At 37.6% G+C, this 27,622-nt stretch overlaps 2 protein-coding genes across 2 annotated transcripts; both read right to left on the bottom strand.

The window, feature by feature from the left end:
* Positions 1-1,683: 1,683 nt before the first annotated feature.
* LOC306870737 (arrestin domain-containing protein 3-like) lies at positions 1,684-10,616 on the bottom strand (the record flags this gene model as incomplete). The annotated part of the gene is made up of 7 exons (XM_079418163.1): positions 1,684-2,028; positions 2,329-2,585; positions 3,157-3,253; positions 3,817-3,964; positions 9,821-9,881; positions 10,055-10,096; positions 10,355-10,616. 7 exons carry the CDS (start codon positions 10,614-10,616, stop codon positions 1,684-1,686), a joined length of 1,212 nt encoding a protein of 403 aa, XP_079274289.1.
* Positions 10,617-19,885: 9,269 nt separating this feature from the next.
* On the bottom strand, positions 19,886-25,372 carry LOC306871260 (arrestin domain-containing protein 3-like). The gene is made up of 8 exons (XM_079419059.1): positions 25,088-25,372; positions 24,606-24,954; positions 24,463-24,504; positions 24,217-24,277; positions 23,724-23,871; positions 22,667-22,763; positions 21,917-22,173; positions 19,886-21,818 (listed from the first exon to the last, which is right to left on the bottom strand). Exons 2-8 carry the CDS (start codon positions 24,865-24,867, stop codon positions 21,474-21,476), a joined length of 1,212 nt encoding a protein of 403 aa, XP_079275185.1. The 5' UTR covers positions 24,868-24,954; positions 25,088-25,372; the 3' UTR covers positions 19,886-21,473.
* Positions 25,373-27,622: the final 2,250 nt, after the last annotated feature.

The following is a 27,622-nucleotide window of genomic DNA, read 5'->3' as shown; positions in this document are numbered from 1 at the left end:
GAGGAGGTAGTTCACCAGGATAAGGCACAAGGTTAGGCTGAGGTGGTGGATATGGCTGGAATCCTCCAGATGGGCCTTGCCAGGGAGGACACTGTTGATCAGTTGGAAGAATGACCACAGGAAATTTGATTTGATTAGTTTGAAGTATCTCTCACGGTCACGGTAATATCTTGATTTTTTAGTCCAGCTCACATGTGTATCCCCCGTCAGTTTCACAAAAAACTGTCCACCTTTATTTCTTTGGTTACTTCCAAAACAACTCGCCCCTCTACAGTATCCCCACTAGTAAAGGTATTGCTTTCATTAAGTAGGTCATAACGAAGACTGAGATCTTTGATGGAGCCTGACTTGGTTTTTGTATGTACTGTAAGAAAAAATGATGAGGAAGTTGAAGATCTTGATGAGGATGTTTATTGCAGCATAGCAGTGACAAAGTACATGTAGTACCTTGGGTTCAACAGAGTCGGAATGAACCCTGAACATCCTAAGCTCAACCCTTTTATGTAAGTGAAGTTGCTCCTGTTGTAACAGCTGTGGTCTGTATGTTAATGAAGTTCTGAAACCCCTTTGTCTGAAATAGTTCTTGGTGTCCCACACCCATTCCCATTCTACAATGGATGACCATTTGCTCAGGATGTGATCTTCCTAAATAGTGCAGAAACAACATAACTGTTGACTTTCTTCTTCTCTATAATAATTAAGCCATTTTGGGAAATGAGCATGTATTATGGAGTGGAATCTGGGTCGGGGCAGACTATAGATTCTTACGGTACGTATGTACAGTAGACTAAATATTCAAAGACAACTACGTGCAGGTTCTTCTTGTTCTCATGAGTGAAGCAGGAGTGACAAAGGCCATGCCTTTGCAAAAAAAAAAAAAATGTTCTTGAGGGAGTGGCACTTCTTACACCTGCCTGGTCAGCACTGATCTTTCAGTTCAGAGTTCACTGTGATAGATGGAGCCCTGACTGGCCAGGGGACCTGCTTGCTTACCACAACAGAGGATGAATTTTATCTTTAATAAGGCAGAAGCATGAGATAAGCAAAACATTTATACAGTAAAATCATGTATATACACAAAAGTGTTTACAGGTTCACTGGTCAGCTTGAAGTGCAGCATTAAGTATGTCATCCTGGACAACTGAGCATCACACCAATTTTTATCAGTATGCTTAAATTTTTCATAGCAAGGATGTCTTCATGATTCAGATATTCCTGATTCCTGACTGAATTTTGAGTGTAGGTATGCGTATACAGCATTTCTTTATTCTATTCAATCGACTGTTGCAAATAATTTTTAAAGTATTTTAAAATCACCATGAAATAAGAATGAGCAATTCTTATTATTATTTTTTTAATGGAATGTTGAAGTATTTATTACAAATGATTTATCCATGCACATCATTTTACATTTTATTTATTTATTTACGTGCCCTCATAATCTTTAATCAAAAAATATGAACATTCCCACACCTCATATCTTTTCTGATGACGTGTGCACTGGAGTGAAGGTTGGGTAATAAAGTTATCCAAAGACCAAACGAGTTTCAATCACTCCCCTCCAGCAACCTGTTACTCACTTATGTGAAATGAAAAATGTGCTAAGCTTAAAAGGCACAATAATAGGCACTGAGCTTGCAGATAGAAGGCATGCAGACAAAGTTGTTTGGCTGGTGAAGGAGACTAATAAGGCACATTAGGAGATGATTCTTTAGTGATTTGATTTGGATCATAAACTGGTGCAGAAGTAGCCGGATGGAAACCAGGCTGGATGGCATGTGGATTTGGAAAGACCCCTGAAGCAGCTCCTGGATAGGGCAGCACTGTAGGGTCATACAGATTGGGGTGAAGTCCTGCAGGTGGAGGAGGTAGTTCACCAGGATAAGGCACAAGGTTAGGCTGAGGTGGTGGATATGGCTGGAATCCTCCAGATGGGCCTTGCCAGGGAGGACACTGTTGATCAGCTGGAAGAATGACCACAGGAAATTTGACTTCTGGATCTGATGCAAAAGACACATCCAGATACACCTGAAAGACAATAATATTTTTGCTTTACTCTTCGATAGAAAGTCTTGTTAAGCTGTAAAACTAACGTTGTTTTAGACTACCATAAATTATTATATTTTATTTAAAAAATCAATAACACACTGCTTGTTTCTTTCGCAGAACACAAAAGTTTCAGCTGTTTTTGTCCTTACACTGAGTCATTTTTAAAAATATGTTCTATTACATTCTGCAGAAGAATGAATGTCATACAGGCTTTAAATGACATGAGGGCAAATTTTAATTTTGGGATGAACTATCACTTTAAATATGGCAAAATAGCACCTTGAGTTCATATTGCACTTTTAGAATTCTGCAGTTTTCAATGTTGACAGTGAGGTCACGTGGAAGGGTCATGTCCACTATGAATTTTGACTTTTCTCCAGAAGGGATGCGATCTCTAGTCTCTTTGATTATATACTTGAATCCTCTATTAGTGCTGCTGCCAGCGATGAACGTCTGTTGCTGCTTGAGGCTGTACTTTAGCTTGACGTCACGAGATGAAGAGTTGTCAATGTCAACAAAAACTCTGATTGTTTCACCTGCAGAAATTATTACAAATAGAGACAACATACAACAACAATGAACAAAAAGAGAAAAGACTAGTCAGATTCTATACAAGTTGCAAATTTAAATTATGTAAAAAATGATTTACAGATGACACACAGATAATCAGTGTGTTTAGAAGAACACAGTAGCTGAATATCAATGGAAAGTGATGTCAACTAATTTTCAACTACTTTCACTTGAGAATGACTAGAGTTTGAGATGCTATACGAAGATATTGCTCTGCTATTTTCGTCCCTGAGAAAATTATTAGTCCCATGACTTTTTAAATGCAGATTAATCAGTCTTCTCAGCAAATGTTTTTCTATTGTAGTTTATGCCCATATCTTCATATCTAATAAAAAATGTATGCACTTTAAGTGAGAGTACACATTTTTTATACAAATTTGGAAAATTTTATTTGCATGTTCCTTGGTAACTCTCAGAATTTTTATGCAATATCTCAAAATGTTAATGGAAACCCAACAATTGACATTGCAGGCTAGTGTCTTGAGCTTAAGTAGCTTTGACAGAGATGCTTGAGAGCTGTACATGTGACATGATCACCTTGCATATACCCAGTTTTTTCAGTTGTTACAGCCAGTGACATTTTTCCTGAGCCAAAAAGTTTCAGCTTCTTGTCTTTTGTACCAGATTGTGGTTGCTGTATGAAAACAAAAACAACAACATATTGAATCGATTGAACTAAAATTACATTAAATTTCCTCCAAACTCTAAATCACAAACAAATGGTTGAAATTACATTACTGGAGTTCTGATGACAGTTTATAAACCAGTTAGATCCAGTCCTTGATTATGATGGGTTGAGCCATGTTCAAGGCCATTGTAAATTACTCTGGAAACACATACCTGTGACCTCTTTATATCAGCATTACTGAGCCAATCTATGTGTTGCTTAGCAAACATTCTGCTATCAGAATTACATTGCTTGGTGGACTAATAAGATTTATTATATTTTGAAATGGATAATAATGATAATGATAATAATAAGTTGATAATAATAATGCTGTGTTTATTTTATGAACAAAATAAATACGTGATGGAACAAACATTTTATAAAAGCAATTAGCCACTCATTAGCTATGTCCCTTAGCCATGCTTAATTCACTACAGCTTCTTGGGACTAATTGCTTTAATAAGCAGTTACATCATCTCTTTATTTATGTGAATCAATAGATGTGACAAACATGGTATTGTAATTCATACCAGTAGGTGATAAGTGGTCCCATAATTTCTCAGCACAAAGTTTAATTCTGTATGTCTAGCAGATGTTGACTTCCAAGGCCTGCTCAACTTTACTGTCAAGACATACTTAATCCAGCCATGAACTCCTTTAAAAGATGGAGGCATATTTCTGAAATTATGGAAACATAAAACTCTTTAGTTTCTGACAATCATTACAGTGTTTAATATGTCATATAAACAGCAAAAAGTGTAAATACATACACACACACTTTCAGTCAAAAGTTTGGACACACCTTATTCAGTTTTTTTTTATTGTTGTTTTCAACATTGTATATTAATACTGAATACATTGAAATTGACAGAACAAATATGGAATTTTGTAGTTAACAAACATGTTAAACAACCCAGAATATTTTCTATTTTTGATTCTTCAAAGTAGCCACCTTTTGCTTTGATGACAGCTTTGCACACTCTTGGCATTCTCTCAGTCAGCCTCTTAAGGAAGTCACCTGGAATGGTTTTCCAACAATCTTGAAGGAGTTCCCAGAGGTGTTGAGGACTTGATGGCTGCTTTTCCTTCACTCTCCTGTCCAACTCATCCCAAACCATATAGATTGGGTGATTGTGGATGCCAGGTCAACTAATGTAGCACACCATCACTCTCCATCTTGGACAAATAGCTCTTACATATCCTAGAGGTGTGTTTGGGTCACTGTCGTGTTGAAAAATGATGATGGCCCCATTAAATGCAAACGAGATAAGATGGTGTTCATGCCGGTTAAAGGGTTACTCCACCCCAAAATTAAAATTTTGTCATTAATCACTTACCCCGATGTCGTTCCAAACCCGTAAAAGCTTCGTTCATCTTCGGAACACAATTTAAGATATTTTGGAAGACAATTTGGCTTGTGACTGTCCCATTGACTGCCAAACAATCTGCACTGTCAAGGCCCAGAAAAGTATGGTTCCACCGCAATGTTATGAAGCAACGAGAAGACTTTTTGTATGCAACCCCCCCCCCCCCCCCCCAAATAAAGACTTTTCAGTAATTTGTCTCCTCTGCATCAGTGTAGCGCCATTTTGGAGAATATCTGCTGGACACACTACTGTGTCAGCCGCACCGCACGGATACGTTTTATACGTTTGTTTACGCTTTGATTTGAATGAAAACAGCATATCCGGTATGTGGCTGACACAGTACAGCATATGCTGCTTGCGTCCAGCGGATATTCTCCAAAATGGCGCTACGCTGACAAAGAGGAAACTAATTGTTGAATAAAGTAGTTTTTTTGCATACAAAAAGTATTCTTGTAGCTTCATAATGTTACGGTTGAACCACTGATGGCAGTTTGACTATTCTGACAATGTCTTTCATACTTTTCTGGGCCTTGACAGTGCAGATTGTTTGGCAGTCAATGGGACAGTCACAAGCCTCCCGGTTTTCATCCAAAATATCTTAAATTGTGTTCTGAAGACAAACAAAGCTTTTATGGGTTTAGAGCGACATGGGGGTAAGTGATTAATGACAACATTTTCATTTTGGGGTAGAGTAACCCTATAAGTGTCACTAGCAAAGTACCCCCACCCCATCACACCTCCTCCTCCACGCTTCACAGTGGGATCCACACATTCAGGAAACTTTTGATCACCCTCTTTACAGCAGTTAGAACCAAAAATCTGTTCACCGTTCACCGTCTTTTTGGATTATAACTAAAAATCTCAAATTTCCACTCATCAGACCAAAGGACAGTTTTCCACTGATTAAATGTCCATTTTTGTGTTTCTTGGCCCATGCAACTCTCTTCTCCTTTTTGTTCTTCTGAAGTAGTGGTTTCTTTGACCATGAAGGCCTGGCTCACACAGTCTCCTCTGAACAGTGGATGTTGAAATATGTCTGCGACTTGAACTTTGAGAAGCATTTGTAATCTGAGGTGCTGTCAATAGGCTGATTCTGAGGCTGGTAATTCTAATAAACCTATCCTCCTCAGCAGAGGTAGCTTGAGGTCTTCCTTTCTTCATCATAGCGTTTGATGGTTTTGTCAACTGCACTTGGGGATATATTCAAAGTTCATGAGATTTTTCCAACCTAGGCTCACTGGAAATACATGCCTCTATACGGGCCTACATTTCTGCAACACCGTAATTACATACCTATATGTACAAATCGCTGCAGTTTCCAGTTGAAATGAACACTAGAGGCAGTAAATATCCAACAAATTTGATTCCTTTTCACACAAAGTATGATTTACAGAGTTTTGATTAATAAAGGCTAATTAATACACAATTACTTCCAGAATATTATGTTACGACTTCAAAACTATTTTAACATCCTGCACACTTTGAAAACTGATACTTTTGAACATTGTCGTCACATATACAGGTGCTGGTCATAAAATTAGAATATCATGAAAAAGTTTATTTATTTTAGTAATACCATTCAAAAAGTGAAACTTCTATATTAGATTCATTCATTACACACAGACTGATATATTTCAAAGTTTATTTCCTTTAATTTTGATGATTATAACTGACAACTAATGAAAGTCCCAAATTCAGTATCTCAGAAAATTAGAATATTGTGAAAATGTTCAATATTGAAGACACCTGGTGCCACACTCTAATCAGCTAATTAACTCAAAACACCTGCAAAAGCCTTTAAATGGTCTCTCAGTCTAGTTCTGTAGGCTACACAATCATGGGGAAGACTGCTGACTTGACAGTTGTCCAAAAGACGACCATTGACACATTGCACAAGGAGGGCAAGACACAAAAGGTCATTGCTAAAGAGGCTGGCGGTTCACAGAGCTCTGTGTCCAAGCACATTAATAGAGAGGCGAAGAGAAGAACAAGATGTGGTAGAAAAAAGTGTACAAGCAATAGGGATAACCGCACACATTCAAAAATGTGGGGGAGATTCACAAAGAGTGGACTGCAGCTGGAGTCAGTGCTTCAAGAACCACCACGCACAGACGTATGCAAGACATGGGTTTCAGCTGTCGCTTTCCTTGTGTCAAGCCACTCTTGAACAAGAGACAGCGTCAGAAGCGTCTTGCCTGGGCTAAAGACAAAAAGGACTGGACTGCTGCTGAGTGGTCCAAAGTTATGTTCTCTGATGAAAGTAAATTTAGCATTTCCTTTGGAAATCAAGGTCCCAGAGTCTGGAGGAAGAGAGGAGAGGCACATAATCCACGTTGCTTGAGGTCCAGTGTAAAGTTTCCACAGTCGTTGATGGTTTGGGGTGCCATGTCATCTGCTGGTGTTGGTCCATTGTGTTTTCTGAGGTCCAAGGTCAACGCAGCCGTCTACCAGGACGTTTTAGAGCACTTCATGCTTCCTGCTGCTGACCAACTTTATGGAGATGCAGATTTAATTTTCCAACAGGACTTGGTACCTGCACACACTGCCAAAGCTACCAGTACCTGGTTTAAGGACCATGGTATCCCTGTTCTTGATTGGCCAGCAAACTCGCCTGACCTTAACCCCATAGAAAACCTATGGGGTATTGTGAAGAGGAAGATGCAATACGCCAGACCCAACAATTCAGAAGAGCTGAAGGCCACTATCAGAGCAACATGGACTCTCATAACACCTGAGCAGTGCCACAGACTGATCGACTCCATGCCATGCCGCATTGCTGCAGTAATCCAGGCCAAAGGAGCCCCAACTAAATATAGAGTGCTGTACATGCTCATACTTTTCATCTTCATACTTTTCAGTTGGCCAACATTTCTAAAAATCATTTTTTTTGCATTGGTCTTAATTGATATTCTAATTTTCTGAGATACTGAATTTGGGACTTTCATTTGTTGTCAGTTATAATCATCAAAATTAAAGGAAATAAACATTTGAAATATATCAGTCTGTGTGTAATGAATGAATCTAATATACAAGTTTCACTTTTTGAATGGTATTACTGAAATAAATCAACTTTTTCATGATATTCTAATTTTATGACCAGCACCTGTACAGCTTCATATGCATGAGTTTTCTAATTCAGTAGGTGTACTCTATAGATCACGTGATACGGCGTTGCACTTGAGTGATGAAGAGCTCTGGTATGAACCTCGTGAAACTACGGTTTGACAAAAGAGCTCAGATCCACATAAGGAAGTAAAAATAGCATGGCTGCATCAACAAATGCATTTTTATATCACTTTTACATTTGTTAACACTATCGGGTAGGTTTAGGGTTGGGTTTGGTGTAGGGGATATTTCCAACATGATTATTAACATTAACCTGAGCATTAACCTTTAGCGATATTCCCTGGATATTTGAATTCTGAACAGCTGCAATACATACCTCAAGTAACCTAATAAAAACACAGCAATATGTGCCTGTACCAATGTAAAAAAAACGTGCCACGGTCATGTATTGAACGTGTGTTTTAGCACCACTCTCTGGAAATTTCACTTTGAAACTGCTGCGAAACATGCAGTAAGGTACATAATTACGGTGTATTTTCATGAGCCTGGTTGGATTTTTCAGATTGACTGACCTTCATTTCTTAAAGGAATGATGGAGTTGGAACAGAGGGGGGTTTACCACTATGTCATATCAACTTTCCTTTTAATTACAATGTTTAATCATTTGGGAAATGCCAATATCACCTGATACAAGACTTCAGGTGCTCATCAGTCCGTATCATCGTTGCCTGACTCTTCTTTTCATGACTGGTCATACATTTTCAATTGGAGACAGATCTACTGGCAAGTCAGTCACATCCTCATGTGTCTATGAAACCTGTTGTAGCATATGCAGAATGAGACCTGGCATTGTCTTGATCTATTAACCATGGACTTCCCATGAAAGACGACATCTCGATGGCAGTATGTCTCTGTACAATCCCAATATATGGCTCCACCTCAATGGTACCTTCATAAATATGCAATTTACCCATGCCATTTGCACCGATCCACCCCCAATTCATGTCCTTGCCATTGACAATTTGATGTTTGTTTTCCCCCAGAAACAAGCTGAAATGTGGACTCATTTGGGCACTGCACACATTTCCACTGTCTTTTTGACTATCTGAGATTAATTTGGACCTTGAGAACTCACTAATCAAATTGATGTGTAGATTTCTATTTTTGTAAATAGAGATTTAAGTTGCATTTCTTGATGCAGCGACCGAATGTGTTAAGTGACAGTGGTACCCCTGAGCTCATGCGGTTATATTTAATATTGCAGCATGACTGTTTTTCATGCAATGCCATCTCAGGTCTCGAAGGTCACACACATTCAACTGAGGTGTCCTGCCTTGCCCTATGCAAACTGAGATTTCTCTGGATTCCCTGAATCTTTTCACAATATTATGCCCAGTAGATGTTGAAATGCCTCAAATCTTTGTAATTTTGCATTGAGAAATAGGATTTTTGATTTGTCTGACAATTCTCTCTTGAAATTTGGCACAACACTTTGTGATGTTTTGAGCCATGATCCAGCCTTGCTGGTAAAGACTGAGATACCTCTTTTATACCCAGTCATGATCCCCTCACATATTACTAATTCACCAGCTTATTGTGGACTATTTTAAAACAGTTTAACATGGATATTGTATAATCTTCTCACTTTTATTATGCCTCTGTGCCAACATTTTTGTAGTGTTGTAGCCATCTTGTTTTTTTTTTAATTTACAAAATACATTTAAAAGTTGGTCAGTGAAACATTGGATATCAATTCTTTGTACTTCTGTCAATTAAATAAGAGAATTAAAGGGAATTAACAATATTCTTGATGTTATTGCATTTTACAAAATGTCCCAACTTTTCTGGAACTGGGGTTGTAGAAAAATAAGCAATTAATATGACTGACATTTGCTTTTCAGAGGATGGTAATAATGTGTGGGTCAGTTTTGCTTTAATGTTATAACAGATAGGGAACTGGAAGGAATTTGTTCTGTATATTGTGTTCATGGGCTGTGAATGACACTTGCTGAATATTATTTCACTGTACGCATATTTACACAATAAGGAACAAAAACAATTGAAGATGAATTTTGAAAAGCACATAAGTTGTATCACTCACTGATGAGGCAGCTGAAATCTAAATGGAAAAACATGACTTCCTGGCCTAATCACCGGTCCATCTGATGAATAAAAAGGCATGTTAATATGGGCTACAATTGAGTAAAAAAAAAAAAAAGCATGTTTAGTTTACTATCAGCAAACAATCATTTCAAGTTTCATGTACCTTACGAGAAAATTGTATGTAATTTTTCATTTTATTTTATGCAGTTAAATATGAAACTCATTTACTTACAAGTCTCTCCATATAAAAGAGTTGTATTTATTTCACTTTTTCCTGTAGATGTTACAGCAAGACACAAGTAGTCAGTACTTCTCATTTTTATTCCACAGTTTCTTTATTGCAAATCAACTTCTCTTTTTTGAGGTTATACATTCACTGAGCATTTATTTTGCATCTGTCCTGTTTATGAATGTACACATCAATATATATGTGCATATACGGGTGTATTATTTTATTTATATAGAAATGTAATACTACTAATAGTAATATAATACTTTTATATATTTGAAGTTTTCTAATGTGCAACCTCACCTTTCTTCGAGCTCTCTTGAATGAAGTATTGCTTTTGTTTGAAATATCTCTCATGGTCGCTATAGGTTGTTTCGTCATCACCTGATCCTTCAGTCCAGCTCACATGTGCGTCCCCAGTCAGCTTCACAAAAAAACTGGCCACTTTTATTTCTTTGGTTACCTCCAAAACAACTCGTCCCTCCACAATATCCCCGCTAGTAAAAGTATTGCTTTCATCAATCGAGTCGTATTGAAGACTGAGTTCTTTGATAGATTTTGACATTTTAGTTTCTACTAGACATTCAAATTCAGTGCAGCTGGGAGGCTCCTCTCGTGTGCCTGGCTAAAGCAATTGACATTTCTGTGAAATAAAAGATGGGTTGAGGGTGTGATGCTTCCTATATTTGTCTGTTGCATGGTGTGCCAACTTCCGAGTTAATAATAATAAAAAAAAAAAGTTAATGTACCGTTAACACATTTAAATTGTGTTGTTGGTGTTAGTATTAGTAGTAGTAGTAGCAGCAGCAGTAGGCCTATCATTAGTAATAACAATAATAGTGAAATAATAGTCATATACACACACACACACATACAAACATACATACTGTCAGACTTTGTCTCTCTTTATCTCGTGTTTCCCCTCCTCCCGTGCCCATATTTGGTCTTCCTGTTCCTGTCCTCGTTCCATGTATTTATCAGTTCATTAGTTCCAGGTGTGTTGTTTATTATCTAGTGTAGTCTGTCCTTTATAAGCCCTGTGTTTCCCTGCCTCTGTGTCCAGTCTAATTGTCATTCAGTGTTTGTCTTACCTGTGCTCCACGTTTCCTGAAGTTGGTCATTAAAAGATATGCTTTGGTGAAGAACTCCTTGTCTCCTCGTTCTCTTCCTCCGACGTAACGTGACACATACATACATTTATTTATATTAGTGCTATCAAATGATTAATTGTAATTAATTGCATCCAAAATAAAAGTTGTTGTTTATGTAATATATGTGTGGTGGCTGAAAAAAAAAAAAAAGGCTTGACACTCACAGTCTTAACAAATCCATTGTCCACATTGTTGATAGGTCAAAACTTGATGAAGCATTTATTGCAATTAAAAAAATAAAACAAAATGAAAAACAAAACCTCAATAGAGTAAAGGATTGCAAAAATATAAAGTAGATTGGAGCTTGAGTCATACCTGGAAAACTCACCAGGAGGTAAAACAGGTTAAGAGTTATTCAAGAGAATGTGATTAGGGGTAAGAGCCTCCAGGTCGAAGGGATCAGATGATGCCTCCAAGATGGCGCCGAGCATGGCAGCCGTGTTGCGAGCTTTGAGAAAACTCTGCAGTTTTTCTTATGTTTTATTTGTTATTTTGTTGTTTTACGCGTTGGATGTTGTTAGTATAACTGTCTACAATAGACACACGCTTTTAAACATTGGTTCCTTCGTCGCGCAAAGCAAACCGGACTTGAACGTCAGCACCTTGTTTACAGACACCACATCAGAGCTCTTTGTCTGGGTAACGATCGCGACCGAGGAAACGCCGCCGGAAAAGGGGGAAGAGAGCTGGCATCCTTGTCAGACTCAGACGCTGTACCCTCTGACCTCCTCTCCCAACAACACTTCATCCCCGCTGACCCTCAAGACTGGTGCTCCTCAGGGCTGTGTCCTCAGCCCACTCCTGTACTCCCTGTACACACATGACTGTACAGCCACACACAGCTCCAATGTCATCGTCAAATTTGCTGACGACACAACAGTGATAGGCCTGATCACTGACAACGATGAGACAGCCTACAGAGAGGAGGTGAGAACCCTGACTAAATGGTGTCAAGAGAACCACCTCTCAATCAACATCGACAAGACCAAGGAGCTGGTGGTGGATTTCAGACAGAGCAGAGAACACACACCCATCACAATCGACATGACACTTGTGGAGTGGGTAAACCGCTTTAAGTTCCTTGGCGTTCACATCACTGCAGGATCTCACATGGTCCGCTCACACAGATGCAGTGCTGAAGAAGACACATCAATGCCTCTTCTTCCTGAGATGGCTGAGGAAGTTTTGAAGTTTGGAATGAGCCCCAGCATCCTCAGAACATTCTACACCTGCACCTTGGAGAGTATCCTGACCAGCTGCATCACCGCCTGGTTTGGAAACAGCACTGCTGGCAACCGCAAATCTCTGCAAAGGGTCGTGCGAACATTCACATTGTCACATTGTTGGAGGTGAGTTTCTCTCCCTCCAGGACATCTACACCAGGTGGTGTATAAGGAAAGCCCGGAGGATCATCAATGACTCCAGCCACTCGTCCCACAGACTGCTCTCTCTGCTGCCCTCAGGAAGACGTCACTAGCCGACTGAGGGATAGCTTTTTTCCTCAGGCTAATGAACAGTCAGAACTAATACACCCTACAGCATACTCCCACCTTACAGTATGCCACACACTGCACTTTAATGCCAATACAGTTCAAACTGGAGTCAGTGAAGTAATGAATTACAAATACTCACGTTAATTAAGTTGTTTTTTATCAGTAATTGTACTTTTTTTGAGTAGTTTAAAAATTGTGTACTTTTACTTGAGTAGCCTATTTTAAGTGATGTATCAGTACTTTTACTCCTCTATTTTCCTCCGTTTGTGGTCGTTACATGCTTATTTTAATTTCATTTTTTATCCATTAATGTGATTGGATAGAGAGATAGTAATCGGTCTCGTGACTTTCGTCAAATCAAATTGTGCATAGAAAACATTAACAGCCAACTGCTGTTTATCATGGCTACTGGAAGTGCATTCTTCAAGCATCAATTCAGTCACATCTTCCTCTAATATGTTCAGGTAAATTTCGGATTTCTGCTTGCTAAATGATTTGTATATATGCTTGCCTATCAACACGACCTGAAATTTGGTGTGAGGTTTCGGGTTTTGCGTACAGTGTTAACTCCCGCAAGTGCCACGTTCGGTAAATTCCCACTCACTGCGCTGCCGCGTCTCTCTCTCGCGTGCGTTCTGCTGCAGTCACTTGGATAAGTCGTTGTTGCTTGTTGAACGTGTTTACTTTTGATGAGTTTGAACGCGTGATGCGTGCTGTGAATAAGTGTGATGGAAACACTGTAAAACGATTTGAAATAATGTACTCAACCAATCTGCACCTTATTGATGACCCGGACGTTAATACACTGCATCTGTGTCAGCTCGTGATGTAATAAAACAGCAGCTCATTAATAAACTTTTTTTTTATTATTTTTTTATTTTGATCCATTTTATACAATCCGCCTTCATTTAGCAAGTGCACTCGCGCATAAACCATTTTCAAGGTCAACACTTTTTGTTCCATTCAGTTGCTGATCACCGAGACCGCCGCGGCTCAGCAAAGAGACGAGTGTTTGTGTTTTCTTTTGAAAAAGTTACAAATAGTTTTTTCAATATAACAATTCGAGTAAATGTGTAAAAGGTATGGCATGATGCCATCCTTCTAGAACAATGTGCAGTTATGCTAAAATTGTAACATGAATTATCAAGTTTATTTATTCTTATTTGTTTATTGCAAAACGCTAAAACTGGCTCCGTTTTGGAGAGAAATTGGCTCTCATTTGAACCCATATCATGGTGTGTGATGCTGAACTATGAGTTTCTAATGGTGTTTGTATTTGCACTGTTCTAAACATTAATATTTTATGTGCAACAACAGCATGTTGTCTCAGTGGCCTTACACATGATTTTAAATCTATTTTTCAAACTTTACGATTTAAATGGTGATAATTGTTCTGAGAATAACTTAATACTGTTTCCATGCTGTTTTGATGTGTTTTAAAGAGTTGGCTGTCAAGAATTAAAACTGTTGTATGATAGATATTGTTCATTCTTTATGACAAACAAGATAATGTGAATTACAGAATGTACAACGTTTTTTTAAATGTGACCGTGGACCACAAAACCAGTCATAAGTGTCAATTGAGATCTATACCTCATCTGAAAGCTGAATAAAGCTGAATAAATAAGCTTTCCATTGATGTATGGTTTGTTATGATAGGACAATATTAGGCCGAGATACAACTATTTGAAAATCTGGAATCTGAGGGTGCAAAAAAATCTAAATATTGAGAAAATCATCTATAAAGTTGTCCAAATGAAGTTCTTAGCAATGCATGTTACTAATCAAAAATTAAATAAAGTTTTGATATATTTGCGGTAGGAAATTTACAAAATATCTTAATGGAACATGATCTTTACTTAATGTCCTAATGATTTTTGACATAAAATAAAAATACATAATTTTGTCCCATACAGTGTATATTTTTGGCTGTTGCTACAAATATACCCCAGCGACTTAAGACTGGTTTTATGGTCCAGGGTCACAAATGTATAAATTGCAGTGTAGAGCGGTTATTATGACGGGGTAGTATCCACAGCTCAGTACTCACTACTCAATACTCATGAGTACTTTTAAATAGGCTACTCTTTTACTCTCACTCAAGTAGTTTTTTGGACAAGCACTTTTACTCTACTCAAACTACATTTTTTGGAAGGTAATGGTACTTTTACTTGAGTATATTTTTTCTGTACTCTTTCCACCACTGCTACCAGTACACACTTCACTAATACAAAAATATATCTGCTACCACTGGATACCATCCAATGCACATCCATGCCATTTGCGTATCCAGCTTATGTATAATCTGCTGCATCTTCGCATATTATTATGTATATATATATATATATATATATATATATATATATATATATATATATATATATATACAGTGGCATGCGAAAGTTTGGGAACCCCTTGCAGAATCTGTGGAAATGTGAATAATTTTAACAAAATAAGAGAGATCATACAAAGTGCATGTTATTTTTTATTTAGTATTGTCCTGAGTAAGATATTTTCCATAAAAGATGTTTACATATAGTCCACAAGATAAACAAACAGCTGAAATTATTAAAATAACCCCCTTCAAAAGTTTTCTTAATACTGTGTGTGGTTACCTGGATGATCTACGACTGTGTTTTTGTTTTGTGATGGTTGTGTTTGAGTCCCTTGTTTGTTCTGAACAGTTAAACTGAGCACTGTTCTTCAGAGAAATCCTCCATGTCCTGCAGATTCCTCAGTTTTCCAGCATCTTTTGCATATTTTAACCCTTTCCAGCAGTAACTGTATGATTTTGAGATCCACCTTTTCACACTGAGGATAATTGAGGGACTCAAACACAACAATTAAAAAAGGTTCAAACATTCACTGATGCTCCAGAAGGAAACACGATGCATTAAGAGCCGGGGGTGAAAACGTTTGAACAGAATGAAGATGTCCAAATTTGTCTTATTTTGTAGAAATATATATTTTTTTCCATTTAGTTCTGCCCTTCCAAAGCAACAGAAGCAACTTGCATGTTTCCTGGAAGACAAATGAAGTACAATTTACCTTGATCTTCAAATTCAAAAAGTTTTCACCCCCAGCTCAGTGCATCGTGTTTTTTTGGCAGATTTTCAGGTTGGATGACAAGTTAATTTCATGCGAGTATTTCATGTCCTCCATTGCATTACAACAACTCCTCAAAAATATTGCAAAAGCTTGTGGTGATTTAGTGTCTTCAGGTTTAACTTCAGGCCATTCCAATACTTTCTTCATATAAGCAGAAGACATAGTGAAGTCATCTACAAAGTGCTTTTGTAGCAAATCTCTTGCCGTTTTATAACCTTTATCTGGAGTCATATGAAGACAATTCCTGCGCAGATCTCTGGCGAAGCCACTTCTCAAACTGATCAAGAAAGTACAGCCGTTGCTGTCTGTTTTTAACTCGATGCCATACTCAAAAGCTTTTATGAATGGTCTGTAGTTCAGAATATCACCTTCAAAGATTGGGATATCTCTCGGAGGGAGACTTGAAAGCTGATGTTGCTTCACTAAAAGAGATGTTACCTCTTTGGTGTTGAAGGATGTTGACAAAATTGCCATGGTGTATATCAGTGCTTGTACTCGTGTTACTGGTCTGGGAGCACTGATCAGAAGATTGCTCAGACACACTTGATATCTTGGATGAATTTGTCTGAATATGTACATTAAGTGGACAAGTGGCTTGAACTGCTTCAGTTTTCTTGCTGACCACATTTTGGCCATTTGATAGCAGTAAGACAGGATTTGGTTGAACACCATCCTTGGGACGAACACTTGGGGTTTGTACCACAGAAAGAGCTTTAGAGACCTTGTCTAATGAAAGGAATTCACACTCCGAAGCATAACGTTTTGACATTTCAGCAAGATAGGCATTCAAGTCGTCTTGACCGTCACTTGGTAAGAAAGGCTTAGCTGTTGCTGCTGCTCCTTGTTGTTAACCAGCAAACATCAAAACTTCCAGCTTGGCTGATGAGACTTCTAGCTGTGCTTTCAGCTCCAGAACTTCACACTCTTTCTTAAGTGTTTGTTTCGCTCTATTCAACTCATCTTCTCTATCGTCCAATTGATGTTTTTCTTTGAGTGCAGCCACCTGTGCTAAAATGGCTGCTTTTTCCGCTTCCACCTTTAGGTTTGCAGATGCAACTCAAAATTATCTTGTTTTGGACTCACAAATGGAGACCTGGTATATTCTGTCTTTAGGGGCCACTTCAATCTCCTGAGGTTCATAGCTTTAGATACTCCAGATAACCATTGAGAAACAAAAGAGAGAAAAGTGTGAAACGTCAGCCATTTTGGGTTTAAAGCATTCAGCCTCACATTGAATACCTTCCTCTTCAAACAACAATTCCTGATAAGTTTCATGTAGGGATTTAAAATCATCCAGGAGATACACAAATTTGCTTTCACTTCTTGCACACATATAGCATCTTCCATAAGTTGCATCATTGTGTTTTTTCTTTTGGTTAAGTGGGCAAGCTTTCCTTTTCTTGCATTTCATTTTAATTTTTCATTTATGCATTTAGCAGACGCATTTATCCAAAGCGACTTACATTGCATTCAAGTTACAGTTTTTACATTTTATGAGCTCTTGCTTTCTCCGGGAATCGAACCCATGACCTTGGCGTTGCTAGCTCTACTATTTGAGCTACAGGAAAGTACATTTTTCAACTTAGATACATGGCCATTCTCATCTAGATCCATAACAGTGCTTGAGAGGCCATGCTTGACTTTCTCTTCACTATCATCAAACTCTTTAGCAGTATCATCCATATTTGCTTTCTAATACAGCACATGGAAAGGCAATTAACACAGACAGACTGATGTGACGATCATCCAATAATCTACTCTTCCTATAGTAGACTTGAACAACTTGCATGAATTCACAATCTATACTCATACATTAGCAGATTTCCTCTTCTAGAATTTTGATGGCTCAGTTTGAGCGATACTGTACATGAAGCCGTACATACAATGCAGTACAAACAAACAGTCCATGCCATGTGCTCATTGATATCCATCTTCTTCAGTTACAAGCGCATTTCCTTTGTGATCTTCAGCTCGTAGAAAGGAGTCTTTGACTTGTGTAGCGGCTAGGCATCCACTTTGGTGGCTGAACAAAAAAATAAGGTTTGACACTCAAAGTCTTAACAAATCCATTGTCCACATAGTTGACAGGTAAAATCTTGAAACATTTATTGCAATTAAAAAATAAAAATGAGAAACAAAACCTCATAGTAAAGGACTGCAAAGATATAAAGTCGATTGGAGCTTGAGTCAACTCATGGAGTCAGACAGCGAGGTCAAAGACTATCACTTCCTGTTTAGCCACACCCTCAGGTGACATCACAGGTCTTTTATCTCAGAGGCCTTGCATCTCCACCTGAGCCACTAGACGAGGTCAACTTAAATAACACATTAAACAAATAAAAAAAAAAAAAAAAAATAAAAAAAAATTATCTTTGCATAAACATACAGTATTTTGGCTACTAAATGTTTTAAGCTTAACATAAAGCATTTACATAAATATTTACAAAAAAAAAATTATATTTGCATAAACATACAGGATTTTGGCTCCTACAATATGTGTGTACTGTGTATATTTATTATGTATATATAAATACATACAGTATATATTTTGAAAATATTTACATGTATTTGCATGTGAAGAGTTCAGATGCAAAAGCCTTTGTGCCGTCTGAAATTTTCATCTAAAATAAGCATTTTTATCAGGCTCTTATGTTTAAGTTTGGTCATTTCACTATAATGGCAATGTATAGGTCCTTTTCTATGCAATTAATGTGAGATAATTGACCATAAATATAGGAGCCTAACAAAAATACTAATTTTAGAAGAAAATTTCAGATGGCACTTTGAGGCTTTTGCATCTGAACTCTTCATGTATATATTTATATTTACATAATTTATATTATATAGAAATACAATTTAATATACAAATATAACTGTTTAAATTTAGTTTAGAAAAAAAATCTAAAATCGTGCTGCTTTTAAACCATTTAAAAAAAAAAAACATCCACCTGTATTTCTTTGGTTACTTCCAAAACAACTCACCCCTTCACAATATCACCACTAAAGTATTGCTTTTATTAATCCGGTCATAAAAAAACTGAACTCTTTGATGGACCCTGAATTTTTATTTTATTTTTTTTATGTACACTATACTACATATTCAAAGGCAACTGCATGCTGGTTCTTCCTGTTCTTGTGGGCGAAGCAGGAGGGACAAAGGTTCATGCCTTTGGAGAAAACAAACAAAAACTTTTTTTTTTTGAGGGCATGGCACTTCTTACACCTGCCTGGTCAGCACTGATCTTTCAGTTCAGAGTTCACTGTGATAGATGGAGTCCCGATTGGCCGGGGACCTGCTCGCTTACCACAACAGAAGATGACTCTTTAATGCAGAAGCATGAGATGAGCAAAAGATTTATACAAAAAAGTAAAATCATACATTCAAACAAAGTGTTTACAGATACACTATATCACCATGAAGTGCAGCATTAAGTATGTCATCCTGGACAACTGAACATCACACCAATTTTTATCTGTATGCTTAAGTTTTTTCATATATAACCAATAAGGATGTCTTCATGATTTAAATATTCCTGACTTCTATATTTTTGGGGGTGTACAGTCTGCAGCAATCTGTAGGTAGGTGGCACGTGTCAAAGTAGAATCCACATGAATGCCAGGACCCAGGGTTTCCCAGAACACTCATCAGAGCATAACACCATTTTTGATGGCCTAAATAACCACAAACATACCAGGAAACCCCCACAACGGCTGCTCAGACCCAGCCGTTGTCTACCAATCATGATTATTTTCATAAACAAGTGAATTTAAACATTTGGAAAGAAATAGTATGCGTGTTAATATACTGGATCTATACATTAAGACCTAAAGTTGCAGCTGCCTAATATTAATCAATCAAAAGAAAGAGATTATCACTCATTGATCTTTATTTATTTTTTATATTTATTTCGAACAAAACACAATATATATAATAAAAAAAAAAAAATATATATATATATATATATATATATACATTGTATACACACACACACATACATGCACATATATCCATATAACAACAAATTATTACCAAATTTAAAAAAAAAAAAAACACGTCCCAAAGACGTTATACATAACGTGTCCGAAAAGGAGTGGGATGAAGCAAAAGCTTATTATTTTTACCACCCCTATACAATTCCATAATGTTCCAGTATATCTTTTAATATTACATCAATCCCTATATTATTTTTATATATTCCTCCCAAATTAACAAATCCACAATAAACAAACCCCAACCACATTGTTTTCATCCAAAATAACTCATCATTCTATAGTCACCCAACACAATGAACCTGACAACCATCTTCAATAAATTACTTTTGTAGCTTTAATAAAAAACAATATTTTGTAAAATAATCAAGCCTGAAAGCAAGACTGAGATGTTTTAATTCTTCATGTCACCACAATTAATTTAGCATAATTTCATAGGGTATGTTGTTATTTTGTCACATTTGATTCTCGACTAACCAACATGTTATGAAATAATCATAACTCGTACAAGCATGTAAACATTTTTGCAGTAAAAGATAACGGTCTATAGATCATTTCATCATGGATGGAGGTCAAAAGTGCAAATGCAGTACAGTATCAATACAACTGCAGCACTATCAGCAAAAATATATTTCACTAGGAGTGGTTAGAGATAGTTATTTTTATTTTTTTTTACTATGAAGAACTGCTGCTTTTAGAATTTATGCTCCTGAGAAACAAGCAAGCAGCCATCTTTAGAATGTTGTTTTGAACTTCCATTTTGCAGTACCGCTATATATTTCTATAGCATTGCTGTCAAAAGCCCTATTCGCACCGAACACCGAGGTCCTGTGATAATATTAGTCCCGTGCGAATCGGCATCTCTGTGATTTGGCGAGTCCTATATCATTTTTCAAGGTTTTTGTTTCCTGTGCGCCTTTTTATCCATCTTTCGCAAAGAATGGAGCTACGTTGGCGTGTTTGATAGTATTTTGGGTGCTGTCATATCGTTACACCATACAATTTGCAGAAAGAGAAAGCTGAATAGGTTTAATGTTACAAATAAATCAAGCATAAAGCTTGAGATATTATTTTAACCTGGTGAAATGTAAATGACACGAGGCACAAAACTATATTACTTAATTTTTTTTTTTTTAATCCATCTAATTGGACCATAGAACAGGACTCTCAAAGCCTTGACATCTGGGTATCCGAGAGATAAGTCAGTAATTTCGAGTAAAATCACAGGCTTCGCTTATCCCGAGCGAATGCACCACACGAAATTCAGATGTGGGGGAGTAATTTCAAAATCAAACATGGTCCCAGATAATACTAATCCCATGTGAATAGGGCTAAAGAGTTTTAGCAGGTGAAGTGGAAGTTTGCTTACTGTAGAGTTAACAAAAGTTATCATGAGCACTAAAATCTTTGAAATGGATGTTAAAACGAAATGTAAGTAGACCGGGAAGATTTTAAAATGAGTGGTTCATACAAAAATCCGTAACATCTTACCTTCGTGTTACATAAATAAAAACTGAAGACAAAAGACAATGAGTGAAGTACTAAAAAGGGGCGGGGCTACATAAGGTTTGTACATTTCCTGTATACTGAAAAAAGTGCTAAGCTTAAAAGGCACAATAATAGGCACTGAGCTTGCAGATAGAAGGCATGCAGACAAAGTTGTTTGGCTGGTGAAGGAGACTAATAAGGCACATTAGGAGATGATTCTTTAGTGATTTGATTTGGATCATAAACTGGTGCAGAAGTAGCCGGATGGAAACCAGGCTGGATGGCATGTGGATTTGGAAAGACCCCTGAAGCAGCTCCTGGATAGGGCAGCACTGTAGGGTCGTATAGACTGGGGTAAAGTCCTGCAGGTGGAGGAGGTAGTTCACCAGGATAAGGCACAAGGTTAGGCTGAGGTGGTGGATATGGCTGGAATCCTCCAGGTGGGCCTTGCCAGGGAGGACACTGTTGATCAGGTGGAAGAATAACCACAGGAAATTTGACTTCTGGATCTGATGCAAAAGACACATCCAGGTACACCTGAAAGACAAATATGTTTTTGCTTTACTCTTCGATAGAAAGTCTTAAGCTGAACTATTGCTTTAAATATGGCAATACTACAGAAGACAAAATAGCACCTTGAGTTCATATTGCACTTTTAGAATTCTGCAGTTTTCAATGGTGACAGTGAGGTCACGTGGAAGGGTCATGTCCACTATGAATTTTGACTTTTCTCCAGAAGGGATGTGATCTCTAGTCTCTTTGACTATATCCTTATATGATCTATTAGTGCTGCTGCCAGCGATGAATGTCTGTTGCTGCTTGAGGCTGTACTTTAGCTTGATGTCACGAGATGAAGAGTTGTCAATGTCAACAAAAACTCTGATTGTTTCACCTGCAAAAAATATAAGAATTAGAGACAAAATGCATCATTAACTACAGAAACAAACTGACTATATCCGGATTTCCATCCAAGTTGCAAATTTAATTTGTATAAAAACTATTTACAGATAAAGCAGCATTTCCATTCAGTGTGTTTAGGACACATGTAGTTATGTGGAGAAATTGAAGTGAAATAATTTTGATGTTTTGACTTGAGATGTTATACGAAGCTCTGTTGCTATTTTCTTCTCTAAGCAAATTTAGTCCTAAGACTTTTTCAAATGCAGATTAATCAGTCTACTCAGCAAATGTATTTACCTCAAGTGAGCGCATATGTTCTTTTATGTGAATTTGGGAAATTTTATTCACATGTTCTGAATTTTTATGCGATACCTTACAAAGTGCATAAAAATATGTAGATGGAAACCCGACAATTGACATTGCAGGCTAGTGTCTTCAGTTTAGGCAGCTTTGACAGAGATGCTTGAGAGCTGTGACATGATCACCTTGCATATAGCCAGTTTTTTCAGCTGTTACAGTCATTGACATTTTTCCTGAGCCAAAAAGTTTCATCTTCTTGTCTTGTGTGCCAGATTGTGGTTGCTGTATGAAAACAAATACAACATTCTAAATCGAGTGAACTAAAATCACAGTACATTTCATCTAAGCTCTAAATCCCAAACAATTGGTTTAAAATCACATTACTGGAGTTCTGATGACGGTTTATAAAATGGATAGTTCCATTATTTGATAATGATTAGCTGAGCTGTGTTCAAAGCCATTGTAAATTACTCTAGAAACACATACCGGTCACCTCATTAAATCAGTATTACTACGCCACCGTGTCTATGCGTTGCTTGGAAAACATTCTACTATCAGAATTACATTACTTGGAGGATGATGAACAATATTTACTATGTGTCAAAGACTGTAGAAATACAAATATGATTCACTCCTGTACTTATGAATGGGAGAAACTGCAAGACGCAATATGGTGGGATAGTCCCACCTTCTAAATGAAAGAGCCAATCGTTGATTGGTAAAGTCATGGTGTCACTGCAGTGGCCGTTCGAAGCGATGCGCGTACGCAGTCATAAGCATGTTGGAGCTACGCATACGCATTGGCTGGTCTAGCCTGAAAAATAAGCTTTTTAATCACTATTTGAGTATAAGAAACAACATTCATAAGCTGTTCATTTCAGATTTTGTTGCTGATTTGAAATATGTAATTTAATCGCAAGTTCAGCGAACAGTTTTTGAGATTTCAGGATTCCCCCCTTCATTTAGATAGGACTTGGTCTTGTTTAAGCTCCCCGGAGGCGTTGCAAATATGGTGGCCGAGTGAACAGACTTTCCTTAAAAGGGACTTTGTTATAATAATTGCTGCTGGTTTAGATTAGGAATAAAATAAACATTAACAACACCCATTAGCTGTTCTAAATGCACTGTAAATGCATCGCTTCTTGGGGCTTAATGCTTCAATAAGAGGTTACATCATCTCTCTATGTGAATTGAATTGATAGATGAGTGCTAAAAAGCGAAATATGATATTATAATTCATACCAGAAAATGATCATTAGTCCCATCATTTCTCAGCACAAAGTTTAATTCCGTATATGCAGATGTTGTTGACTTCCAAGGCCTGCTCAGCTTTACCGTCAAGACATACTTAACCCAGCCATGAACTCCTTTAAAAGATGGAGGCATATTTCTGAAATTAGGGAAAAATAAACCTCTTTAGTTTCTGACAAGCATTACAGTGCATAATGTATATCTTGTCTTGTGCATAAATGTGCATTATGCGTTAGCAAAAATTATTTATATATTAATATGATTGTGTTTTTTAGAGGATGATAATTTGTGTGTTAATATTGTAACAGAACTGGAAGGAAGTAAAATGCGGCACACTCTTATGCTCTTGCTGATTCACTCATTTGCTCTGTATATTGTGTTCATGGGCCTGTTGGATATTATTTCACTGTGCAGATATTTACACAATAAGGAAGAACAACAATTGAAGATGTATTTTGAAAGGCACATCAATAGTATTACTCACTGTTGAGGCAGCTGAAATCTGAATGGAAAAACATGACTTCCTGGCCTAATCACCGGCCCATCTGATGGACAATAAAGTTAATACGGGTTAGCCTATATAACATTAGTTTTTCAACAAGCATTTAGTTTACTATCAGCAAACAATCAGTTTATGTTTCATGTAAATTATGAAAAAAAGGTTTTTTTTTTTTTATTGTTTTTTTTTGCAATTTTAGTGCAAGGTATATTATGAAACCCATTTACTTACAAGTCTCTCCATCTACAAGAGTTGTATTCTTTTCACTTTCTCCTATAGACGCCACAGCAAGGAATACAAGTAATAAGTTACACAATATGGAATAAAAATGTGACAGTCTTATATATTTGTAGTTTTCTAATGTGCAACCTCACCTTTCTTCGAGCTCTCTTGAATGAAGTATTGCTTTTGTTTGAAATATCTCTCATGGTCGCTATAGGTGCTTTCGTCATCACCTGATCCTTCAGTCCAGCTCACATGTGCGTCCCCAGTCAGCTTCACAAAAAAACTGTCCACCTTTATTTCTTTGGTTACCTCCAAAACAACTCGTCCCTCCACAGTATCCCCGCTAGTAAAAGTGTTGCTTTCATTAATCGGGTCGTAGTGAAGACTGAGCTCTTTGATGGATTTTGACATCGTTTTTACGTCTGTATTCCTGAGATTCAAATCCAGGGCAGCTGGGAGGCTCCTCTCGTTGATCTGGCTAAAGCAGGGTTGTCCTTGCTGTCAAACAAAACACGGGTTGAAGGGCGTGACGCTTCCTAACTTGCCTGGTTAGCAATCTCTGGACATTGCTTAACATCAGCTGTTCGAAAGTTTATATATACATATAATATAATTTTAAAAACTCTAATACCGTTGCCCTCGGTCGTGCATTGCGACATCACTTCCGGGTTTCTTTCTTTCTTTCATAAATAAAAAAGAAAACCAACAAGTGAATGCACGGTTAACACATTCGCTCTGCACTGTTCTAATTATGTTTACACGTTGTTGTTTTTCTTATTATCATTATTATTAAAAAGAAGAACAATACAATTAATTATAATAATTAATAACAGTTATAAAAAAATGTGTCTGTGCTATGTATTCAATTATCAAACACTGTCAACATTATGAAGCTGCAGAAGACTGCGCAAGACCTGCACGCTCAGACCAGCACTCCCAGAACTATCTTTTTTTTCAGACAGTGCCTCCTGCTGTTTGGAAGATTATCTAACCTGATTAGATAAGATTACCTAACCTGAATAACTTTTTTCTACTATGAAATATTACTCTATGACTGAATGCATTATTATATAAAATATTACACATACTAGGTTATGATTTAATGCAAATAAAGTCTGGTTTATTTTTATTAATTGTATTTGTAAATAGAAATTGTTCAGTTACTTAAATATCTTCAGTCATTTATTATTTTCCTAATTATTAAGGATTTATCACATTCTTTAGTATTGAGTTATGGGATGAACATTCATTCTATATTTACATACAATAAATGATAGTGCTCAGTCATAGTTATTTCCTCACACCAAACTTTATTTTTGTATTCTTTTTCATGAGGTCCTACAAGTCATTGACTTGTAAACAATGCAGAGAAAAATGGTGAAAAAAATAATTGGGTTAATAATGTATATATTACATATTAAATAACATCAGAATCAGAATGAGCTTTATTGGCCAAGTATGTTTACAAGTACGAGGAATTTGTTGTAGTGACAGAAGCTCCACAGTGCAACAGAAAGACAGCAACAGCACAGGACACAGATAATAAAAGAATAATACAAATATCCATAGGAAATGTACAAAACAGCGTCTGTGTACAGGTCTGATATGTGCAATTTTGAAATGAAAAAATTAGATTAAAAAAGTAATAATTTAGTTGTGTGTTCCGCGCTTTATTGTCAAATGTTCATGAGATGGATTGCCTGAGGGAAGAAACTGTTTCTGTGTCTGGTCGTTCTGGTTCTCAGAGCTCTGTAGCGTCGACCAGACGATAACAGTTCAAAGAGGGAGTGTGCTGGATGTGAGGGGTCCAGAGTGATTTTACCGGCCCTTTTGCTCACTCTGGATGAGTGCAGTTCTTGGAGAGTGGGGAGGGTTGTACCAATGATTCGCTCAGCAGTCCGGACTACCCTCCGTAGTCTTCTGAGGTCAGATTTGGTAGCTGAGCTGAACCAGACAGTTATTGAAGTGCAGAGGATGGATTCAATGATGGCAGAGTAGAACCGTTTCAGCAAGTCCTGTGGCAGGTTGAACTTCCTCAGCTGGCAAAGAAACTACAACCTCTGCTGGGCTTTTTTCACAATAGAGTCAATGTGATTGTCCTACTTCAGGCCCTGAGAGATGGTGGTGCCCAGGAATCTGAATGACTCCACTGCAGTCACAGTGCTGTTCTTGATGGTGAGTGGGGGGAGAGCAGGGGGGTTTCTCCTGAAGTCCACTATCATCTCCACAGTTTTGAGCATGTTCAGCTCCAGGTTGTTAAGACTGCACCATACAGCCAGCTCCTTCACCTCCTGTCTGTAAGCAGACTTGTCACCGTCCTGAATGAGGCCGATCAGTGTGGTGTCGTCTGCAAACTTCAGGAGCTTGACAGAGGGGTCTTTAGATGTGCAGTCGTTGGTGTAGAGGGAGAAGAGCAGTGGGGAGAGAACGTAGCCCTGAGGAGCTCCAGTGCTGATCGTATGGGTGCTGGATGTGGATTTACCAAGCTTTACTAACTGCTGCCTGTCTGTCAGGAAGCTGGTGATCCACTGACAGACAGAGGTGGGGACGAAGAGCTGAGTTAGTTTATTCTGAAGGGTGTCCGTGATGATGGTGTTAAAAGCGGAGCTGAAGTCCACAAACAGGATCCTCACATAAGTCCTTGGTCTGTCCAGATGCTGCAGGATGAAGTGCAGTCCCATGTTGACTGCATCATCCACAGACCTGTTTGCTCTGTAGGCAAACTGCAGGGAGTCCAGTAAGGGTCCAGTGATGTCCTTCAGATGAGCCAAAACCAGTCTTTCAAATGATTTCATGACCACAGACGTTAGAGCCACAGGTCTGTAGTCATTAAGTCCAGTAATTTTTGGTTTCTTTGGGATGGGGATGATGGTGGAGCGTTTGAAGCATGAGGGGACTTCGGACAGCTCCAGTGATCTGTTAAAGATCTGTGTGAAGATGGGGGCCAGCTGATCACCACAGGTTAAAATAAAAATAAACAACATCAAATAAAATACACGCTTTACATTCTTGTTGGGGAGATTTTTCATTTCTCGAGCAATTCTTCTGTCAAATTCCTCAACTTCACTAAAATAAAATATAAATGCTGTTGTCAGAAATGTTGTGTAACACAAAAATGCAACAGTTTTTGTACAAACAAAAATTGAAAACATACCTTCAGTAATAA

Source organism: Barbus barbus (genome assembly GCF_936440315.1).
Source record: "Barbus barbus genome assembly, chromosome: 6".
In the NCBI taxonomy this organism is placed as follows: domain Eukaryota; kingdom Metazoa; phylum Chordata; class Actinopteri; order Cypriniformes; family Cyprinidae; genus Barbus; species Barbus barbus.
Note: the sequence above shows the minus strand (reverse complement) of the source record. Positions and strands in the feature narration are given on the sequence as shown.

Bases quoted from the DNA above. Each gene is read 5' to 3' on its own strand.
- LOC306871260 (XM_079419059.1), bottom strand. From the start codon at position 24,867: ATGTCAAAATCCATCAAAGAGCTCAGTCTTCACTACGACCCGATTAAT. The intron at 23,872-24,216 runs GTGAGTAATACT...CCCTAATTTCAG, and splicing joins AGATTTCAGCTGCCTCAACA to AAATATGCCTCCATCTTTTA. The intron at 22,764-23,723 runs GTATGAATTATA...GTTTTCATACAG, and splicing joins GGACTAATGATCATTTTCTG to CAACCACAATCTGGCACACA.